Source organism: Piliocolobus tephrosceles, chromosome 20 (genome assembly GCF_002776525.5).
Source record: "Piliocolobus tephrosceles isolate RC106 chromosome 20, ASM277652v3, whole genome shotgun sequence".
Classification (NCBI taxonomy): Eukaryota; Metazoa; Chordata; class Mammalia; order Primates; family Cercopithecidae; genus Piliocolobus; species Piliocolobus tephrosceles.
Genome location: NC_045453.1, coordinates 30,380,209 through 30,401,017, shown reverse-complemented (window position 1 = coordinate 30,401,017; position 20,809 = coordinate 30,380,209). Strand labels below are relative to the sequence as shown.

General features: G+C 48.1%; 1 protein-coding gene across 3 annotated transcripts in view; it reads left to right on the top strand.

The window, feature by feature from the left end:
- PMEPA1 (prostate transmembrane protein, androgen induced 1) overlaps positions 1–9,779 on the top strand; it is a 61,996-nt gene extending 52,217 nt beyond the window's left edge. For all 3 annotated transcript variants that reach the window (XM_023231908.1, XM_023231906.2, XM_023231907.2), the window contains exons 3-4: positions 5,032–5,085; positions 5,530–9,779. In XM_023231908.1, the coding sequence (XP_023087676.1) occupies positions 5,032–5,085; positions 5,530–6,075 (600 nt within the window). In that variant the 3' untranslated portion in view covers positions 6,076–9,779. The remainder of the gene's footprint in view (positions 1–5,031; positions 5,086–5,529) is intronic.
- Positions 9,780–20,809: the final 11,030 nt, after the last annotated feature.

The following is a 20,809-nucleotide window of genomic DNA, read 5'->3' as shown; positions in this document are numbered from 1 at the left end:
ACTCCCGGCTCCACGTCGGCCGCCTGAAACGCTGCCGTTGGGTATCCTTCAGCAGGTGGACCAAAGGTTGGCACAGAGTTAATCTCTTAATGGCTTCCATCTCTGCACCCAGGATATGTAACTCAACAACGTGGGGCGGGAAGCGGCTGTTGAAAGAGCAGGCTGGGAACTGCGGGGAGGAGGTGGCACGTGGCCAGCCCCGGGGCTGCAGCACGTCTCTGAGCCGGGACTCACCAGGTGTGGGGAGGACTCACAGAACAGGCAGCAGTGGGTGTGGCCTCCACACTTCCAGGGACTTCGGGGGTTGGTGGTGGTGCCCAGAGTCCCTGCGCTGAGCCAAGTCAGCTGAGGAGCCTATTGGCCATGGTCCCGAGCCGGCAGGCCTGTCCCTGGCAGGTCTGGGCACCTCTGCTTGCGTCAGGCCTCAGCCTCAGTGCGTCACCAGGTTGCCAGGGCAAGGAGCATCAGCCCCGGGACCTCTGATGGGAATGCCAGGCTCCCCAAACCCGGGACCCAGTGTGCATCCCAGCATGCTGTTCGGAGGGCGTGCTGCAGACCTGCTGCTCTCAAGCACCTACGTGTTTATTTGCTGTTGCTACCATTCCAGCAACAAGCACCCGTTACATCTGCCCAGGGATGTCGTCAGGGACTTCAAGGGTTCACCCCACTTTCCAGAGGAGAAACTGGGAATGAGAGAGGTGGAACATTTGCCTGAGGCCGCACTGCTTGTCACTGCCGGTTTGAAGAGCCCACAGCCTATTCTGTCCTCCCTCAAATGCTGGGGAGTGACGGTGCCCTGGACATTCCAGAAGGTACCAGCCTTGGAGGGGCACACACTCCAGACGGGGCTCACCTTGCCCCTGGGAGCCTCAGTGTGTGCATCTCCACAGTGGGTAGAAGCTACGCGTGTGCGGCCCGTGGTCGTGGGGAGGATGCAGTTAGGGGAGAGTGTACCTTCCCAGAGGCGGACTGGAGGGGCCTCGCTGTTGTGGAGTGGGAGACGGCACCTGGGATCCTGCTGCCAGGAAGGGGATAGGATTCTGTCCTGGCTCCCGGACACCTGTGGCCAATAGAAAGTCCCTGGGGTGCCTGGCTGGGTAAACAGAGAGTCTTGCTAGGCCTAAAACAGAATGTGGCAGCTCCCCGGGGACCCCCTGCCACACAGGAGTCCCTGTGCCCTGTGGCCTTCCATACAGATCCACACACAGCTCCTGTCTGCCCCGGGCCCAGTCTACATCCCCCCAACCCACCCATGCTCTGCTCCTGGCATGACTATCCGACCACAACCCCTTTGCAGGGTGACCCTGGGGGTCCCCTCTTGCCTGTATGGAGACAAGAGCTTGTGCCCCACCCACCTGCCTCACCATCTCAGGTAAGATCCTGAGCTCTGAGGTCCGGTCCCGGCCTTGTCACCTCCTTGCTGTGTGACACTGGGCAAGAATCTGCCCTCTGACGGTAAGGCTGAGCCCCTCGGCCAGGAATGGCGCTTCCACCCTGGCGCTGCTCCGAAGGTATCCGGGACATGGTGCAGAACGTCACTGCAGAGACCGCCCAGCCACCAAGTGGCCCAGACCTCAGGTTTATCCAGAAAGGCAATCCCAGTCTTCGTGCCCAAGGCCTGCTCGGACTAGGAACTCAGGCCTTGGATGGGGTGACCCTTTGTCCTCTTTATCCCCAATCAGTCCTCAGCATGGGTCTCCTGCTCCCGAGAGAACCTAACCCGCCAAGGGCCCATTTCCCAGGGGCAAGGACAAGACTGTGACCAGGCCAGTGTGCAACAGTCTGCCAGCAGCAGGAGCCAAAGACCTTGCGTCCACTCCCATGGCCTCAGGAGATACCAAATTCCCCCAGGCCCCTTGTGCTGGGCTGTGTCCTGGCCAGCATCATCTTTCACTCCTCAGAAGCATCTCTGAGTCCTCGCTGGTCCATGGAAGGCCGTCCCGCCCCCTGGGATGGGAAGATCGTGCCTGAGGACTCCAGGGGAAGAACGGGGAGCTGCGTTCTGGCCTCGTGGTGTTAAGACTCTGGAGGGGTCTGGGAGGAGCTGCCTGGTTTTGTCACTGAGGTCTTCTCCAAGTGTGAATGAAGTCTCTTGCAGTGCGCTTGCCCATAGCTGCGCTTGACTGTAGCAGCAGAGTTCAGTGGTATGACAGAGACCCGCCGGCCCACAAAGCAGAAAATATTTTACTCTCTGCCTCTTTATGGAAACAGTTTTCAGACCCTTGGTCTCGAAGCCTCTAGATGGGGAAGGTGCAGGCAGACTGGGTGCACCCACTTCCAAGAAGAGGAGTCCACCCCAAGCCCTTGGAGCCTAGGAGTGGTTGGAGATTGCTGGGAGCAGGGGGCTTGTCAGCAGTGGCTATAGGATTGGAACCTGTCCTTGTCCTCCACCTGGGGATGACTGCCAGACATAGCCAGAGGCTGGGGAAGGTTCCAGATGATTCTGAAGCTGAACCCCCCCCGCTCCCTCCACTTCTCAGGTCACTTTGGGACTTAAGTCCACAAACATGACTTGCACAGGTCACCCAGCAACTTTCGCACTCAAGTAGCAACCTGAGCACTCATTGACTGCATACCACGCGGCGCCTGGCATTGGGGAAATGGTAGCAGCTCCTGCAGGGCGAGTGAAACCCATGAATAGGCTACCAGGGGCAGAGGGACAAAGGCTCTGGTGCAGGAGGGGACTGGAAGAGACTGGAGGAGGTGCCTGATCTGCCTGAGGGCTAACGGAGAGCTCCGGGGTTAGCATGTCCTCGCCTGGGGTTAGCACGTCTTCGCCTTCGAGAGGCGTGAGGGGGAAGGTAAAAGTTCTTCAGGAAAGGGAGGAAAGAGGGGCCGTTGGTCTAGGCCCAGGATGGGCTCAAATCCAAAGGCAAGACGTGAGAGTCTGTGTCCACTGGGCACCTTGCAGAACACACTGTATGGTGCATTGCAGGTGCTGTCATCAGCCCGCTGTACAGATAGGAAAACTCGTTAAAGGAAACAGCTGTACTACAGCCGTGGCCATCCACAGGGGCACGGGTCTCCGTAAGGGGTTGGAACCTTTTCTCCTGGAGGCAGTGGAGGGCCCAAAGGGTTTAAGCAGTAGAGTGACAGGGTGTGGGGTGGGGGCTGTGAGGGAGATGTTCCCGTTTCTGTGAGGAGGAAGGGCCATGGGGAAGGGCAGGAGTGGAGGAGGAGACCCTGGAAGACCCCTCAAGGACCTCGAAGACAAGCGGCACTTGCAGCCTCTGGGAGATTGTGAGACACGTAGCCTCACCGGCCCTCCTGCTACAGAATCTGTATTTTTGCAGCTGCAGATGGAATGTGTGCACGTGGAGGCGCTGGTTCCAGAGGACTTTGCTGTCCACTAGGCACAGATGCTGGGGAGAGAGGTGGCTAGAACTGTTCAATAGAGGGAGAAGTGAGAGGAGATCATGGGTGGTGGGTGGAACAAGGGTGGTGGGGAGAGGACCTGTCAGGAATGATCCCGTGGATCTGGCTTTGCAACTTGAAGAATGTCAGAGCCCATTCACTAAAATCAGGAGACAAGGCAGGATAAGACCTCCTTAAGGGGTAGGAGCGTTCCTGATGGGACAGATTTGAGGGCCACAGAGCCTCCTAGTGGCCATATGGGAAATTACCGCCCTCTACTGTTCCTACCCAGGCTGCAGGTGAGCGGTATCCTACCTGGGAACCCTCAAAAAACCTGCCCCAAGGGAACTTTTGAGGTGATGGACATACTCATTATCTTGATTGTGGTAAGAGGTTCTTCGTATAAATATATGCCCGAGCTTACCAAATTGTATGCTTTGAATATGTCCATTTATTTGCATATCAGTTATATTTCAATAAAGCTATAAAAGTAACAGACATCCCTTTCCCCGGGCCCAGGGCTCACTGTCATGGCATTTGGGAAAACTCAGAGGAACTGGCCCTGGCATGGGGTCTCATTTTCCTGGGAGGAGGTCCAGGCCCCTGCTGTAATCTCAGAGCAGATGGCATAAGCTTCATGAAGTGGCAGCTGTGCCCCTGCACCCAGACCAGAGCTTGGCACCGCAGTGGAACCACACTCCTCGTTTGCCAGAGACCGAATCACTATTTTATGGCAGGCAGAGCAACCACCTTGGGTACTTTCTCAATTCTCCTGTTTTTCACCTGTGAACCGGGATATCAGTAATGACGGGCTCACTAGATCGAGGGAGAGAAAGACTGTGAAGAAATAAATGGCATAGAAGCAATGATTAAGGTAGGACAGGTGCTGGAAAGGGAATCAACAGATGACAAGGTTCCGGAGAGGCCCTTTACATGCTGGTCTCTACAGGTCTGCAGGGGACGCTGGAACTGAAAGTGGACAGGAGCCGGCCGTGCAGCCTGGCGGCCGTGCACAGGACCTGCCGCTCGGGCGCAGCTTGTTGGGGCCCCATGGGGCCAGTGAGTGTGACTGGTGGGAGTCTGGAGGTGACAGCCAGCACATTCACGTGCTGCCTGAGTGCCACGTGGGCTCCGCGTGGATTTTATGTTCAAATTCAAGTGCTTGAGCAACTCAGTGAGGCAAGTACTCTAATCGCAAGTACTATAATTCAGGTACAGAAACTGCAGCATTGACATTAAATAACTTGCTGCAGGTCACACAGCCAGCAGGGGCCCAGGCCCATGGGAGTGGGGCCAGGGGTGAGGGGCAGAGGCCATGCTCAGCCTCAGGACAAGCCACTAAGGCCCATGAGAAGCTAGGGCCGGCTTTGAGAAGAGGGCCTCACGAGTTGGTGTATGTTTCGGAAAGTGTCAGGCTGGATTTTCGGGGGACAGCAGTGGGCACCATAGGGCTCAGTGAGGAGGCGATTGTGGTCATGTCCTGGAGAAGCGTCCAGGGCCAGGGCTGGGGAAGCTGGTGCGGAAGCAAAGAGGTGGGTGGGTTCAACAGCTGATTCCCTGTGGGTGGGTTCAACAGCTGATTCCAGGGTAAAGGCCTAAGAGTCGAATCTGGGTTGAGCCTTTGCTGTCCCTCCTGCCCACCCCACTGACCCTGCTTGTACGTTTCCTCCCATGCAGGAAGGATGCCTGTGGCCCTCGGAGAGCACAGTGTCAGGCAACGGAATCCCAGAGGTGAGACCTCCCTCGGCCTCCCCTCCAACACCCCCACCCCACCCCGGACTGCTCCCCCGAAGCTGTGTGGGCTGCTAAAGGCTCACCCCTCCGCCCTTCTCTGCAGTGTCCTTGCTGCTGGGATCGTCCTTGCTGCTGGGATCCTCCTTGCCCGAGATAATCTGCTCCCTGCCCCTGAGGGAGCAGTCCAGCTCTCTGCTTTCTGCACACGGGAGCCCGGACGCTGCCCCTGTTTCGAGGAGGCGGTGCAGCTCTGCAGTGCTGCCCACGGGCCAGGGCCCCCCGCGGGATCAGGCTCTCGGCTCCTGCCCCCGCCAGCCCTGCCGCCCTCTCCCTCTCCCCAGAGAGCAAAGTCCCATGCAGCAGAACTCCAGGCTCAGGATCGCTTCTGGACGACCGACCTGAGAAGGCCGTCCTTCCTCACTCCCGCTCTGCTTTCTCCAGCCGCAGGTCTACGCCCCGCCTCGGCCCACCGACCGCCTGGCCGTGCCGCCCTTCGCCCAACGGGACCGCTTCCACCGCTTCCAGCCCACCTACCCGTACCTGCAGCACGAGATCGACCTGCCCCCCACCATCTCGCTGTCGGACGGGGAGGAGCCCCCACCCTACCAGGGCCCCTGCACCCTCCAGCTTCGGGACCCCGAGCAGCAGCTGGAACTGAACCGGGAGTCGGTGCGCGCACCCCCAAACAGAACCATCTTCGACAGTGACCTGATGGATAGTGCCAGGCTGGGCGGCCCGTGCGCCCCCAGCAGTAACTCGGGCATCAGCGCCACGTGCTACGGCAGCGGCGGGCGCATGGAGGGGCCGCCGCCCACCTACAGCGAGGTCATCGGCCACTACCCGGGGTCCTCCTTCCAGCACCAGCAGAGCAGTGGGCCGCCCTCCTTGCTGGAGGGGACCCGGCTCCACCACACACACATCGCGCCCCTAGAGAGTGCGGCCATCTGGAGCAAAGAGAAGGATAAACAGAAAGGACACCCTCTCTAGGGTCCCCAGGGGGGCCGGGCTGGGGCTGCGTAGGTGAAAAGGCAGAACACTCCGCGTGAAAAGGCAGAACACTCCGCGCTTCTTAGAAGAGGAGTAAGAGGAAGGCGGGGGGCACAGCAATGCACCGTGTCCCCCTCCCCTCCCACCTCCCTGTGTATAAATATTTACATGTGATGTCTGGTCTGAATGCACAAGCTAAGAGAGCTTGCAAAAAAGAAAAAAGAAAAAAAAAAAACACGTTTCTTTGTTGAGCTGTGTCTTGAAGGCAAAAGAGAAAAAAGTTTCTACAGTAGTCTTTCTTGTTTCTAGTTGAGCTGCGTGCGTGAATGCTTATTTTCTTTTGTTTATGATAATTTCACTTAAAGACATATTTGCACAAAACCTTTGTTTAAAGATCTGCAATATTATATATATAAATATATATAAGATAAGAGAAACTGTATGTGCGACGGCAGGAGTATTTTTGTATTAGAAGAGGCCTATTAAAAAAAAAGTTGTTTTCTGAACTAGAAGAGGAAAAAAATGGCAATTTTTGAGTGCCAAGTCAGAAAGTGTGTATTACCTTGTAAAGAAAAAAATTACAAAGCAGGGGTTTAGAGTTATTTATATAAATGTTGAGATTTTGCACTATTTTTTAATATAAATATGTCAGTGCTTGCTTGATGGAAACTTCTCTCGTGTCTGTTGAGACTTTAAGGGAGAAATGTCGGAATTTCAGAGTCGCCTGACGGCAGAGAGTAGCCCCCCGTGGAGTCTGCAGAGAAGCCTTGGCTGGGAGCGGCGGGCTTTCCCGAGGGGCCGCTGTCCCTGCAGAGTGGATGCTGCTTCTGCCTAGTGACAGGTTGTCACCACGTTATACATTCCCTACCGAAGGAGACACGTTTTTTCCCCCTCTGGCCCAGAACAGCCTTTAAATCACAAACAAAATAGGAAAGTTAACGGTGGAGGCACGGAGTTCCAGGTAGTGGTTTTGCCTTTCCCAAAAATGAAAATAAACTGTTACCGAAGGAATTAGTTTTTCCTCTTCTTTTTTCCAACCGTGAAGGTCCCCGTGGGGTGGAGCATGGTGCCCCTCACAAGCCGCAGTGGCTGGTGCACGGGCTGCCAGGGACAAGCCAGAGGGCTCGATGTCTTGTCTGTGCAGAGCGCTTTGGTGGTGGTTCAGCCGGCTCAAGGTTCACTGGTGAAGGCAGGTGCCGTAACTGCCGCCCTGGACCCTAGGAAGGCCCAGGGTATTCGCAATCTGATCTCATCTTGTTTCCCTTCACGGATCAATTCTCACTTGAGAGGCCAATAAACAGACAACCCAACATGAAAAGGTGACAAGCCCGGGTTTCTCCCAGGATAGGTGAAAGGGTTAAAGTGAGTAAAGCAGTTGAGCCAACACCAACCCAAGCTGCGGGTGCAGAATTCTTCACCTTTTCTCTTCCCAGCTTTCCATCTCCTTACCCCGCAGAAACAACGCTTCACTTCTGGCACGTCTGTTGATCTGTGTTTTCATTTACATCTCTATTAGGTTCTGCTCTTGTTCTTCAGATTTTCACCAAATAGATTTGGGGTTGGCGGGACCTGCTGGTGACATGCGGGTGAAGCGGGGAAGGGGCACGCAAGCATAAATAGAGGTGACGAGAGGAGAGCATGAAGGGTGGGGCCTTGGGACCCACTGGGGCCAGTGGCTGGAGCTCGACGTGTTTCCTCCCCATGGGGGTGGGAGGGCCCCCAGCTGGAAGAGCAGACTCCCAGCTGCTACCCCCTCCCTTCCCATGGGAGTGGCTTTCCATTTTGGGCAGAATACTGACTAGCAGACTAACATAAAAGAAAGATATGAGGCAATAACTGTTGTTTGTGAGCAACTTTTTTAACTTCCAAAACAAAAACCTGAGCACAGTTTTGAAGTTCTAGCCACTTGAACTGCATACATGTGAAACATGAGCTTTAAGAAGGTGGCAGCTGACAGACGTGGGCTCTGCATGCCGCCAGCCTAGTAGAAAGTTCTCGTTCATTGGCAAGAGCAGAACCTGTCTCTCCGTGAAGTCGTCAGCCTAAAATTTGTTTCTCTCTAGAAGAGGATTCTTTGAAAAGGTCCTGCAGAGAAATCAATACAGGTTACCCTGAAAGGTACAAGGACACATTTGTAAAGATTATTGAAACGTATCTTTCCTTTATGTGACGTGTCTCTAGTGCCTTACTGAAGAAGCAGTGACACTGCTGTCGCAGGGTGGGGACATTCCTGGACAGTGCCTCACTCACCTGGGACTGGTATCCCCTCCCAGGGTCCACCAAGGGCTCCTGCTTTTCAGGCACCCCATCATCCTCGCGCGTCCTCACCCTCTCTCCACTGAGGAGGTGCCTAGCTTGGTGATGTGACCCCTCCTGCTCCTCCAATCTTTTTTGCCAAGGTTGGTGCACAACTCCCATCTAGGCTGAAAGCCTAGAAGTGGACCTTGTGTGTGTACATGGCGTCAGCCCAAAGCCAGGCTGAGGCAGTCCCCATATCCTCTTGAGCCAAAGTGTTTGGGTCTCGTTGCTTCATGGTATGGTCTGGATTTGTGGGAATGGCTTTGCATGAGAAAAGGGAGGAGAATGGTTGCTGCCCTCAGCCGGCTTGAGGACAGAGCCTGTCCCTCTCGTGACAACCCGGTGTTGAAGCCCATTGTCCCCGGCTTCATGCCCAGCGGATGGCAGAAGTTCATGGGGGTGGTGACCTATCAAAGGCTGGGCGCATCCCAAGACAGCCAGCAGGTCGTCTCTGGAAATGACCAGAGTTAAGCTCTTCACTTCTTTGCTGGGGGTGCACCCTTTCCTCTAGATGGTAGTTGTCACATTGTCTTTGAAGACTCTTGGACTGCCCCTGAGGAGGCCCTCTTTTCTAGTAGGAAGTTTGATGGGGTTCTCGGAAGTGGCTAGTTGGAGGGGGACCAGCTTGGTTTCAGGGGTCTGCCGTTCCATCCCGGTTCAGGGAAGGCCGAGGGTGACTTTCTCTAGCCTCGTCACTGTTTCTCTAGCCTTGTCACTGTCGCCCTGCCTGTCAATCACCACCTTTCCTCTAGAGGAGGAAAATTATCTCTCCTGCAAAGCCCGGTTCTGCACAGACAGATTTCGCGAACTGTGCTAAGAGCCATCCGTGTTCTCAAAAAGCCCAGTGTTTTTACAAAGAATGAAAAGGGACCCCATATGTAGCAAAAATCAGGGCTGGCGGAGAGCCGGGTTCATGCCCTGTCCTCATTGGTCGTCCCTATGAACTGTACGTTTCAGAGAAATTTTTTTTCCTGTGTGCAACACGAAGCTTCCAGAACCATGAAATATCCCGATGATAAGGAAAGAAAATGTTGTTGTTGTGTTTTTTCTGGAAACTGCTTGAAATCTTGCTGTACTATAGAGCTCAGAAGGACACAGCCCGTCCTCCCCTGCCTGCCTGATTCCATGGCTGTTGTGCTGATTCCAATGCTTTCACGTTGGTTCCTGGCGTGGGAACTGCTCTCCTTTGCAGCTCCATTCCCCAAGCTCTGTTCAAGTTAAACTTATGTAAGTGCTCTGTGGCACGCGGGGCGCGCACCCACGCCCCACTGCGTAAGACTCTGTATTTGGATGCCAATCCACAGGCCTGAAGAAACTGCTTGTTGTGTATCAGTAATCATTAGTGGCAATGATGACATTCTGAAAAGCTGCAATACTTATACAATAAATTTTACAATTCTTTGGAACGAGGCTTTTTCACTTCTTTGGCCAAATGTAGCTCTTCTCACTCCCCACCCGTTTCTACAACAACCCCGGATGCATTCAATGGAGGGGAAGAGATCCCTCGGAGCTCCCGTGTAACCTTGAACAATTCATTCAACCTTTCTGTTTTATTAGTTCAGGCAGCATTCAGGGAGCCCCGTGAAAACACTAGCTCAGGCAGGTTCTGGTAAATGGGGTGGTCATTGTTGTTCAATGATTTTGCAAAACACTGCATACTTTTCCTCCCTCTTGGGAAATCATTATTCACCATAGCATGACGAAAGCTCTGATAAGGTCTGCAAGAAAAAAACTATCTTAGGTAGGGTTCTTCCAGAAGTAACCCTGAGACGTAGCCTCGTGCACAAGGGATTAAGGACGTTTTAAGGATGTGCTCCCAGGGAGCTTCAGCTAAGGGAGTCAGGGAAGAGATTCAAGGAGGGGGAGAAGCTGAGCAAGGTAGACACTTGTGGACAAAGTTCCAGCCTCAACTTGATCCCAAGGGGACCTGTCGGGGCTCTGGACCCTGGAAAGGTAGAGTCCCAGACCCCTCTGGCTCTTGGTGCACAAGATGGAGGAGTGAGTCTCAGAAGCTGCAGAACTGTCCTCCCAGAAGTCAACCACTAGCAATGCTCATGGAGGCAGGGGGAGGGCTACACAGACCCACTAAAGAGTTCCAATGGGGCCTGGGGCACCTGCAGTAACCACTACAGAAACTGTCTCATTTATTTTTCTACAGTTGACCCTTGAACAACGAGGGGTTCAAGGCACACTGAACCCCCCTGCTGTCAAAAGTTCATGCGTTACTTGTAAAAAAAATTTTTTTTAGAGATGGGGATCTCACCTTGTCACCTAGGCTGGAGTGCAGTGGCACCATCATAGCTCACTGCAGCCTCGACCTCCCAGGATCAAGCAGTCCTCCCACCTTAGTCTCCTGAGTAGCTGGGACTAGGTGTATGTGCATCACCACGCCCGACTAATTTTTTATTAGTCTATTATTTGTAGAGATGAGTTCTCCCTACGTTGCACAGGCTGGCCTTGAACTTCTGGGCTCAAGAGATCCACCCTCAGCCTCCTCAAAGTGCTGGGATTATAGGCATGAGCCACTGCACCAGCTTTATGCTTCATTTTTGCCTCCTCTAAAACTTAACTACTAATAGCCCTACTGTTCACTGGGAGCCTTACCGATTAATAAATCGGTTTATAGAAGACTGGATCTTCAGCTTAGAGATCAAGAGATCACCTTCCATACAGGGAAAAGAGGGAAGAGGGTGAACCAGGCAGCTGCATGAGCCCAGGTTGGGAGGGGACTTAGCACTGCTGCTGCTCGATATGACAAAGTGACCTCTGCAAAGAGAGGCAGGCCTCCCACTCTCCAGCACACCAGCCCAGAAGGGTGATGAGTGTGGGCTGACAAGCGGCCCCAGCATGATCACAAATGTGACTTCCTGTGGCTTCAGAGCATCACGCAGGTGCCAGAGAGCACAGCGAGAAGGGACCTGGGCTTGGGTGCCTTTAGGTCCACCCGATGAGCAGGCACTGTGCACCCACTGTGTGCCAGGGGCCACTGACAGGGACACAGGATTGACCGGACAGATGCATCCTCGCCTCGGCACCTGCAGACTGGTATTGGCTGCAGGTGGCAGGCAGAGGTCCCCCACTTCCCCCTCACAGGCCTGATGTCAATGAGGCAGCCCTGGGGATGGCCTCGGGGCCTCTTTGTGGGTACGCGAGCATCCCTGGCATGTCCAATCTTTGCTCATCCTGACCGGAAGTTACCTGAAAACCAGCAAGTCGTCTGGTCTGGCCGCCTCCGTGTCTGTCACTGAGCATCAGGCCTAGCAGTGGGCACCTCCTGAGGAACGTCTGGAATCCATCAGCGGCAACAGGGAACTTCCTGAGCTTATTGTTGGTGGCGACCGTCATCCGCCTGACCAGAGCCTCCTGTTGCCCACCCTCTGCTCCTCCCGGACTCCCCTTCTCCCTCCCCTCCATGCCACCCACCTGCACCCCTAAATAGCTGGTGCCCATACCTCCCCACGTCCCCACCATGTGGTCTGGGCCAGGCTCCCATGCCACCCAGATGCCCACCACTGCCTCCTGTCTTCCTCCCTCTCTCCTGGGGGAGCCCCAAATCTGGGGAAGCTTAGAATCCTCAGTGGCCCCCATGGCCTCACGAGGAAGCCCTGATGCTCTCGAGGCTCACAAGGCCCTGCAAAGTCTTCCCATTCTCTCTGGTGTCTCCCAGGTGCTCCAGCAACACACGCCATTTTCTCCCCACACACCCCGTTTTCTCCCTACGGCTGTACTCACTGCTGCCCCTTCTGCCTGTGATCCCCCTTCTCTCAAACCCCACATTTCCCTGACATCATTCAGACCCAGACCCAGTTCAGACAGCACCTTCTCCAGGAAGCCTTCCAGAACGACCCCAGCTTCTCTGTGCCGGCTCTACTGAGGTAGTCACTGCACTGCGTGTGGCGTTCATGGCTCCTCCCCAAGGTCACTACACTGTATGAGGTTAGGGCCAGACTCATGTCCATTGTCTATGGGGGATAAACATGTGCTCCCAGGAGGGACCAGGCCTGCACTCACCAACTGCTTCTATTCTCACAACACCCCATTCTTCAAACATGGAAACTGAGGCAGAGAAGTCAGCCGGCCTTCTGTGTCACCAGTTTGGAAGAGTTGGGATGCTCTATCCCACCCATGCTGTTTCCTCATCCAATTTCCTCAAAATCTTCCCATGGACAGACAGTCAGACATGGGCAGACAGATGTGCACCATCCAGCTGCCTGTCCACTCCTGGCCTCCCTCACTCACCCCAGTGCAGCCAGTAGGAAACAGGGAAGGAGTGGGCACAGGAGCTGGCACACTTGTATATGTCTGGGTACTTCTGGCTGCAAGTAACAAAAAATAAGCAAACAGGGATTTCAGTGACTAGGAAATGCATTATTTCTAAAGCAAGATGTTCTAAGGAGTGTCAGGGCCCTGGGCTGTTTGCATCGTCTCTCTAAACCAGAAGTCACCAAACATTGGCCCATACACCAAATCCCCAGCTGCCTGTTTTTGTAAATAAAGTTTTATTGGAAAACAGCCACACCAGTTTAGTTACAGGTCACCTATAGCTGCTTTTGTGCTGCAATTGTAGAGTTGAGTAATTGCCACAGAGGCCACATGATGTACAAAGCCTAAAATAATTACAATCTGACCCTTTGCCAAAGTTTTCTGATCTCTGCTGTATTAGTTAGGTTTCACACTGCTGATAAAGACATACCAGAGACTGGGCAATTTACAAAAGAAAAAGTTTTATTGGACTTACAGTTCCACGTGGCTGGGGAGGCCTCACAATCATGACAGAAGGTGAAAGGCACATCTCACATGGCAGCAGACAAGAGAAGAGAACTTGTGCAGGAAAACTTCTGTTTTTAAAACCATCAGATCCTGTGAGACTTATTCACTATCACAAGAACAGCATGGGAAAGACCCACCCCCATGATTCAATTTCCTCCCACCAGATTCCTCCGATGATATGTAGTAATTGTGAGAGATACAATTCAAGATGAGATTCAGGTGGGGACACAGCCAAACCATACGTTTCTGCCCCTGACCCCTCCCAAATCTCATATCCTTTTTACATTTCAAAACAAATCATACCTTCCCAACAGTCCAAAGTTAAGAATGAGAAATTCTTAACTCATTCCAGCATTAACTCAAAAGTCCACAGTCCAAAGTCTCATCAAAGACAAGGCAAGTCCCTTCTGCCTATGAGCCTATAACATCAAAAGCAAGTTAGTTACTTCCTAGATACAATGGGGGTACAGGCATTGGGTAGATACAGCTGTTCCAAATGGGAGAAATTGGTCTAAACAAAGGGGCTACAGGCCTCATGCAAATACAAAATCCAGCAGAGCAGTCAAATCTTAAAGCTCCAAAATCATCTCCTTTGACTCCATATCTCACAACACAGTCATGCTGATGCAAGAGGTGGGCTCCCACAGTCTTGGGCAGCTCCACCCCTGTGTCTTTGCAGGGTAAAGCTTCTTTCCAAGCTGTTTTCATGGGCAAGCTGGCGTTGAGTGTCTGTGCCTTTTCCAGGTTCACGGTGCAAGCTGTCAGTGGATCGACCATTCTCAGTTCTGGAGGATGGTGGCCCTCTTCTCACAGCTCCACTAGGTGGTACCCTAATAGGGACTCTGTGTGGGGGCTCTGACCCCACATTTCTCTTCTGCAATGCCCTAGCAGAGGCTCTCCATGAGTGCCCCACCCCTGCAGCAAACTTCTGCCTGGACATCCAGGCATTTCCATAGATCCTCTGAAATCTCAGTTTTTGATTTCTGTGCACCAGCAGGCTCAGCACCATGTGGAGGCTGCCAAGGCTTAAAGCTTCCACCCTCTGAAGCAACAGCCCAACCTTTACCTTGTCCCCTTTTAGTCATGATTGGAGAAGCTGGGATGCAGGGCACCACGTCCCTAGACTGCACACAAGAGAGGGACCCTGGGACTGGCCCACTAAACCATTTTTTCCTCCTAAGCCTCTGGGCCTATGATGGGAGGGGCTGCCATCACCATTGCCTTGGTGATTAACATTTGGCTCCTCATTACTTATGCAAATTCTGTGGCTGGCTTGAATTTGTCCTTAGAAAATGGGATTTTCTTTTATATCGCATTGTCAGGCTGTGAATTTTCCAAACTTTTATGCTTTGTTTCCCTTTTAAAACTGAATTCCATTAACAGCACCCAAGTCACCTCTTGACTGCTTTGATGGTTAGAGATTTCTTCTGCCAAATACCCTAAATCATCTCTCTCAAGTTCAAAGTTCCACAAATCTCTAGGGCAGGGGCAAAATGCTACCAGTCTCTTTGCTAAAACATAACAAGAGTCACCTCCCAACAAGTTCCTCATCTCCATCTGTGACCACCTCAGCCTGGACTTTATTGTCCATATCGCTGTCAGCATTTTGGACAAAGCCATTCAACAAGTCTCTAGGACATTCCAAACTCTAGGTGTGCATGCTATTATAGGGTGTTATTGTTTCTAGGCCCTTTCAGCTGACTTAGCAAGGAAATATATGTGTGTATAGTAGCCCATGTATATACATATATTTATAAATATTTGTATATGTAACCATCTGTATTTAAATTAAACTAAACATAAATTTATACTGCTATCTCCAATCCTAATCTGTCACCACATGAATTATTCTAGCCTTCTCCCCTTACTTATCTGCAATCTCTCACCCCAGCAACGAGAAACATGGGTCCCATCACTCATCATCCATTTATTTAATTATCCAATTCCAGTGTATGTAGGTAGCAGTATCAGAATTGTTAACTGGTATCCTCATAAGAAAGAATTTTGTCAACTAGCATCCAGTTTTTATGTACAGTTCCTTTTGTCTTTAGTCTTATAGACTCCACTCATTTCCAAAGTTACTTAGGTTAACACCCTTTTCCTTTCTGTGAGGTTGTTTCCTACATTTGTAATGCAGTTAGATTGTTTGGTCACATTCTACATTTCATTCTGAGATTCCCTCAACCTCCTAATTTTTTTAAAAAAATTACATACATTAAAGTTCATTCTTCGTTCTGTAAAGTTCTATGGATTTTGACAAATGCATAGTGTCATATATCTACCATTACAGTATCATTGATGTAGGGCCGACAAACACCAAAATGGGGCTTAGCCTGCAAGGATTCTTGGCTTCACCCAGGAAATAATTCAAAGGTGAGTCAGTGGTAGGATAGATGAAAGCAGCTTTGTTGAAGCAGCATTATTAGAGCTCTAAAAGTGTTACAGTCCTGTGACTGCTCCTGCAGAGCAGGGCCACCCCACAGGCAGTGTGTTGAGAGTAGGAGCTCAGGGCAGTTCTGCAGTCGTACTTATACCAACTTTTAGTTACATACTGTAGACTAAGGGGCTGTTTACACAGAAATCTCTAGGAAAAGAGTGGCAACTTTTGGGTTGTTAGGTCATTGCCATGGAGAGTGGCAGTAACTCCCAGGTGTTGCCATGGTGATGGTAAACTGACATGGCACACTGGTGGTGTGTCTATGGAAAGCTGCTTCCACTCCATCCCTGTTTTAGCTAGTCCTCAGTTTGGCCTAGTGTCTGAGCCCCACCTCTGGAGTCAAGTCCTGCCTCGTACCCCATAGTTTTGGAATAGTTCCACTGACCTAAACATCCCCCATTTTTCACCTAATGAATCTCTTCTCCCCTTTACCATCCCCCCAATCCCTCGGCAACCATTTATCTTTGTACCATCACTATAATTTTGCCTTTTACAGAATGTCATGTAATTGAATCATACAATATGCAACATTTTCAGACTAGCTTCTTTCACTTAGCAATATTCATTTAAGATTCATTGGTCTTTTTGTGCCTTGATACCTCATTTGCTTTCATTGCTGATAGTATTCTATTGTATGAATATACCATGTTCTGTTTATCCATTCACCTTTGAAGGACATTTTTGTTGTTTCATAATCACTAGTTTGCAATTACAAACAGAGCTGCTAAAATGTTCACATGCAGGCTTTTTTGTGGTCATAAGTTTCAAATCTTCTGGGTAAATACCTAGTACCATAATTGCTGGATTACATAGTAAGACTATGTTTAGCCTTGTAAGAAGCTACCAAACTATCTTCCAAAATAGCTGTACCATTTTGCATTCTCACCAGCAGCAAGAATGAGAATGCCTGTTGCTCCATATTTTTGCTGGAATTGGTATTGTCAGGTTTTCTTTCTATTTGAATTACTTTAATAGATGTGTGATGGTAACTTATTGTTGTTTTAATTTGAAATTCCCTAGTGGCAAATGATTTTGAGCATCTTTTCATATGCTTATTTGCCATCTGTATATCTTCTGTGTTGAGGTATCTGTTCAGATCTTTTGCCCATTTTTAAATTGGGTTGTTTCTTTCCTTATTGTTGATTTTCACAAGTTCCTTGTATATTTTTGATACAAGTCCTTTATCTGATGTGATGTTTTAGGTCCAGGATCCATTTTGAGTGAATTTCTGGGAAAGCCTAAGTGTTGCATCTAGGTTGATGTTTTTGCACATGATATCCAAGTGTTCCAACTGTTAAAATTGTTAAAAATACCAATTGTTAAAAGGACTTTCCTGTCTACATTGAATTGCCTTTGCTTCTTCATCAAAGATCAGTTGACTATATTTGTGTAGTCTCTTTCTGGGCCTCTACTCTGTTCCACTAATCAATTTGCCCACTTTTTTGCCAATACCATGCTATCTTGATTGACATAGCTTTATATAGTAAGTCTTCAGATAAGTTAGTGTGAGCCCTCCAACTTTTTTCTTTTCTTCATTATTGTCTTGGCTATTCTAGATATTTTGCCTTTCAATATAAAATTTTGAATCAGTTTGTCAATATCTACAAAATAGTTTGCTGGAATTTTTATTGGAATTGTATTAGCTCTATAAATCAGTTTGGGAAAAATTGACTCATTAATAATATTGAATCTTCCAATTCATGAGCACAGACTATCCCTTTATTTAGATCTGGTTATTTCTTTTATTTGGATTTTGTAGTTTTAGACATATAGATCTTATATATTGCTAGATTTATACCTAAGTATTTCATTTTTGGTTGGTGCTGTTTTGAGTGATATTAATTGTTAACTTCAAATTTTAATTGTTCATTGCTGGTATATAGGAAAGTAATTGACTTTTGTATTAACCTTATGCCCTAAGACATTGTTATTATTTCTTATTATTTGCAGTTAGTTTTTGTTGTTGTTGTTGATTCTTTAGGATTTTCTACATAAACAATAACGTCATCTATGAACAAAAGCAGTTTTATTTATTTCTTCTCTATCTGTACACATTTTATTTCCTTTTATTGTCTTATTGTCCTAGGTAGTTACCTAGGCCTTTCAGTACAATGTTGAACAGTATTGAACAGAACAAGTGAGAAGGCTATCCTTGCCTTCTTCCTAATTTTAGCATGGAAGTTATCCAGCTTCTCACCATTAAGTATACTGTTAACAGTAAGTTCTTTGTATAGCTGCTCTTTATTAAGCTGAAGCAGTTCTCCTCTTGTCTCAGTTGACTTGCGCTGCTATGACATTAATGCCACAAACTAGGTGGCTTATAAACAACATAACTGTATTTCTTACAGTTCTGGAGGCTGGAAAGCCCAAGATCAAAGCCCTGGTAGATTCAGTGTCTGGTGAGGGCTTCCCATTGCATGGACAGCTGTCATTTTGCTGGGAACTCATATGGTGGAAGGAGTGAGAGATCGCTCTGAAATCTTTTTTTATAAGGGCACTAATCCCAATCATGAGAGCTCTTTCCTCCTGCACCCATCTCCTAATGTCACCACATTAAGAGTTAGGATTTCTACATATACATTTGGGGATACACAGTCCATCTATTGCATCTTTATTCCTACTACATTTTATCAAGAATGGATAATGGATTTTGTCAAATACTTTTTCTGTATCACTGATATGATCATACGATTTTTTCTCTTTAACCTGTTAGTATGGATTATGTAGGGTTTTCTGAATGTTAAACCAGTCTTGCATACCACTGGCTCATGGTGTATAATTCTTTTTATACATGGTTGGATTCAATTTGCCATTATTCAGTTAAGGATTTTTGCCCTATGGTCAAAAAAGATTATTTCATCGTTTTTATTTCTTGTGAAGTTTTCATATACTTTTGTTAATAGAGTAATTCTATCCTCATAGAATGATTAACATAACATTTCCTCTGTTTCTATTTTCTGGAAGAGATTATAGAAAATGTGTATCATTTCTTCCTTAAATGTTTGGCAAAATTCACCAAAGAAAACCATCTGAGCCTGATGCTTTCTTTATTGGAAGTTTATTAATTACAAATTAGTCTATTTGTTGACATAGGTATTCAGACTATTTATTCTTGTGTGAGTTTTTTGCAGTGTGTATATTTCAAAGAATTGGTCTGTTTCACCTAAGTCACCAAATTTGTAGGTTTAGAATTTGTTTTGTTTGTTTGTTTGTTTGTTTAAATTTATTTGTTTGTCTGAGACAGAGTCTTGCTCTGTTGCCCAAGCTGGAGTACAGTGGCACAATCTCAGCCCACTGCAACCTCCACTTCCCAGGTTCAAGCAATTCTCCGGTCTCAGTCTCCCTCACAGCTGGGACTACAGGCATATACTACCACAGCCAGCTAAATTTTGTATTTTCAGTAAAGATGAGGTTTCATCATGTTGGACAGGCTGGTTTCAAACTCCTGGCTTCAAGTGATTCACCTGTCTCAGCCTCTCAAAGTGCTGAGATTGCAAGTGTGAGCCACCACACCCGGCAATTTTTGATATTTTTTATTATCCTTTCAATGTCCATGGAATCAGTAATGATGACTCCTCTTTTTATTTCGGATACTGGTAGTTTATGTCTTCTCTCTTTTTTCTTGGTTAGCCTAGCTAGAGTTTTATTAACTTTATTGATATTTTTTAATGAACCAGCATTTGGTTTTGTTGATTTTTAAAAAATTGCTTTACGATTTTTATTTTCACATCTATTTGCTTTAGGCTTAAATTATTCTCCTTTTTCTAGTTTCTTCAGGTGTTGACTTGAGTTGTTCATTTGAGATCTTTCTTCTTTGCTGATCTTTACATTTTAGTGCTAAAAGTTTTCTCTAAGTGCTGCTTTAGCTGCATCTTATAAGTTTTGGTATATTTCATGTTTTCATTTATCTCAAAGTATTTTCTAACTTTCCTTGTCATTTCTTCTTTGATTCATTGGTTATTTAGGAATGTGTCGTTTGAGAGCCAATCATAATCCCAAAGACACAGTCCTGAATGTTGAAATCTTAAAAGATAAAAGTCACCGAAGTCTAAAATCCCGAAATTTACAATCCCAAAATATCAAAATTTCAAAAATATAATTCTGAAAAAATATTTATTTAAAAGATATTTTAAAGAAGAAAATTTTAAAGGGAAATTATTTGAGAAACATAAAAACATAACAGAACACTTCAGAGGCCACTTTACACAATAAAATAGATAATAAAACACATATTTTTGCAAGCAGGTATACTAAAGTCAGTCACATGGGTATAACAGTTATGAGCAGACAAACTGTGTAAAGAAATAGGTCAAAAAAGGAATGTATAAACGTGTATCACTATAGTTGGTAATTGTAGGCAAGCAGCTTTGTAACTGTGGTTGTCTGCAATACTGTGACAAACAATCTAAGTCTGATGAGATTGTTAAAAACCCATAATAGATTACCACTGCATATACAGCTTCCCAAAGAGCCAAGATCTCAAGAAATGTTATCTTTCACAAATGCAGATGTACAAAAAGGACATCTCTTCATTTATTGAGACAGTTTCAACATTTTTCCATACATGCACAATGCTTACACACAAAGTCAATGTTGCGATAGTGCACTTTCATGGAGTCAAATTTGTAAAAAATGCGTAAAGTGAATTAGAGCTCTGTCAAAGTCTCTATACAATTTATATTTTCAGTATTGGAAATGATGTAAATGTGAAATGCATAGCATAATGAATTGTAAAAACTAATGCTGACAATTTAAAATAATGAGAAAAAAACTTGAAAAAAGAAAGTGCTGGCACAGTGGCTCATGCCTGTAATCCCAGCACTTTAAGAAGTGGAGGTGGGAGGAGTGCTTGAGCCCAGGAGATCAAGACCAGCCTGGGCAACATAGAGAGACTCTATCTCTACAAAAAAAAATTTAAAAATTAACCAGGCATAGTGGTGTGTGGCTGTATTCCCAGCTACTCTGGAGGCTGAGGTAGGAGAATTGCTTGAGCCAGGGAGGTGAAGGCTGCAGTGGAGTCTCACCACTGCACTCCAGCCTAGATGGCAGAGTGAGACCCTATCACACACACACACACACACACACACACAAAAGGAGAAAAACCTAAAAACCTAAATAAATTAATATAAGTAAAAGGTATTTCAGGTATAGATTATGCATAATTCCATAGGGATAGTCCATAAAAGCTGGCTGACTTTCATGGTCATTAACTATGTTTTGAAGTCTTGC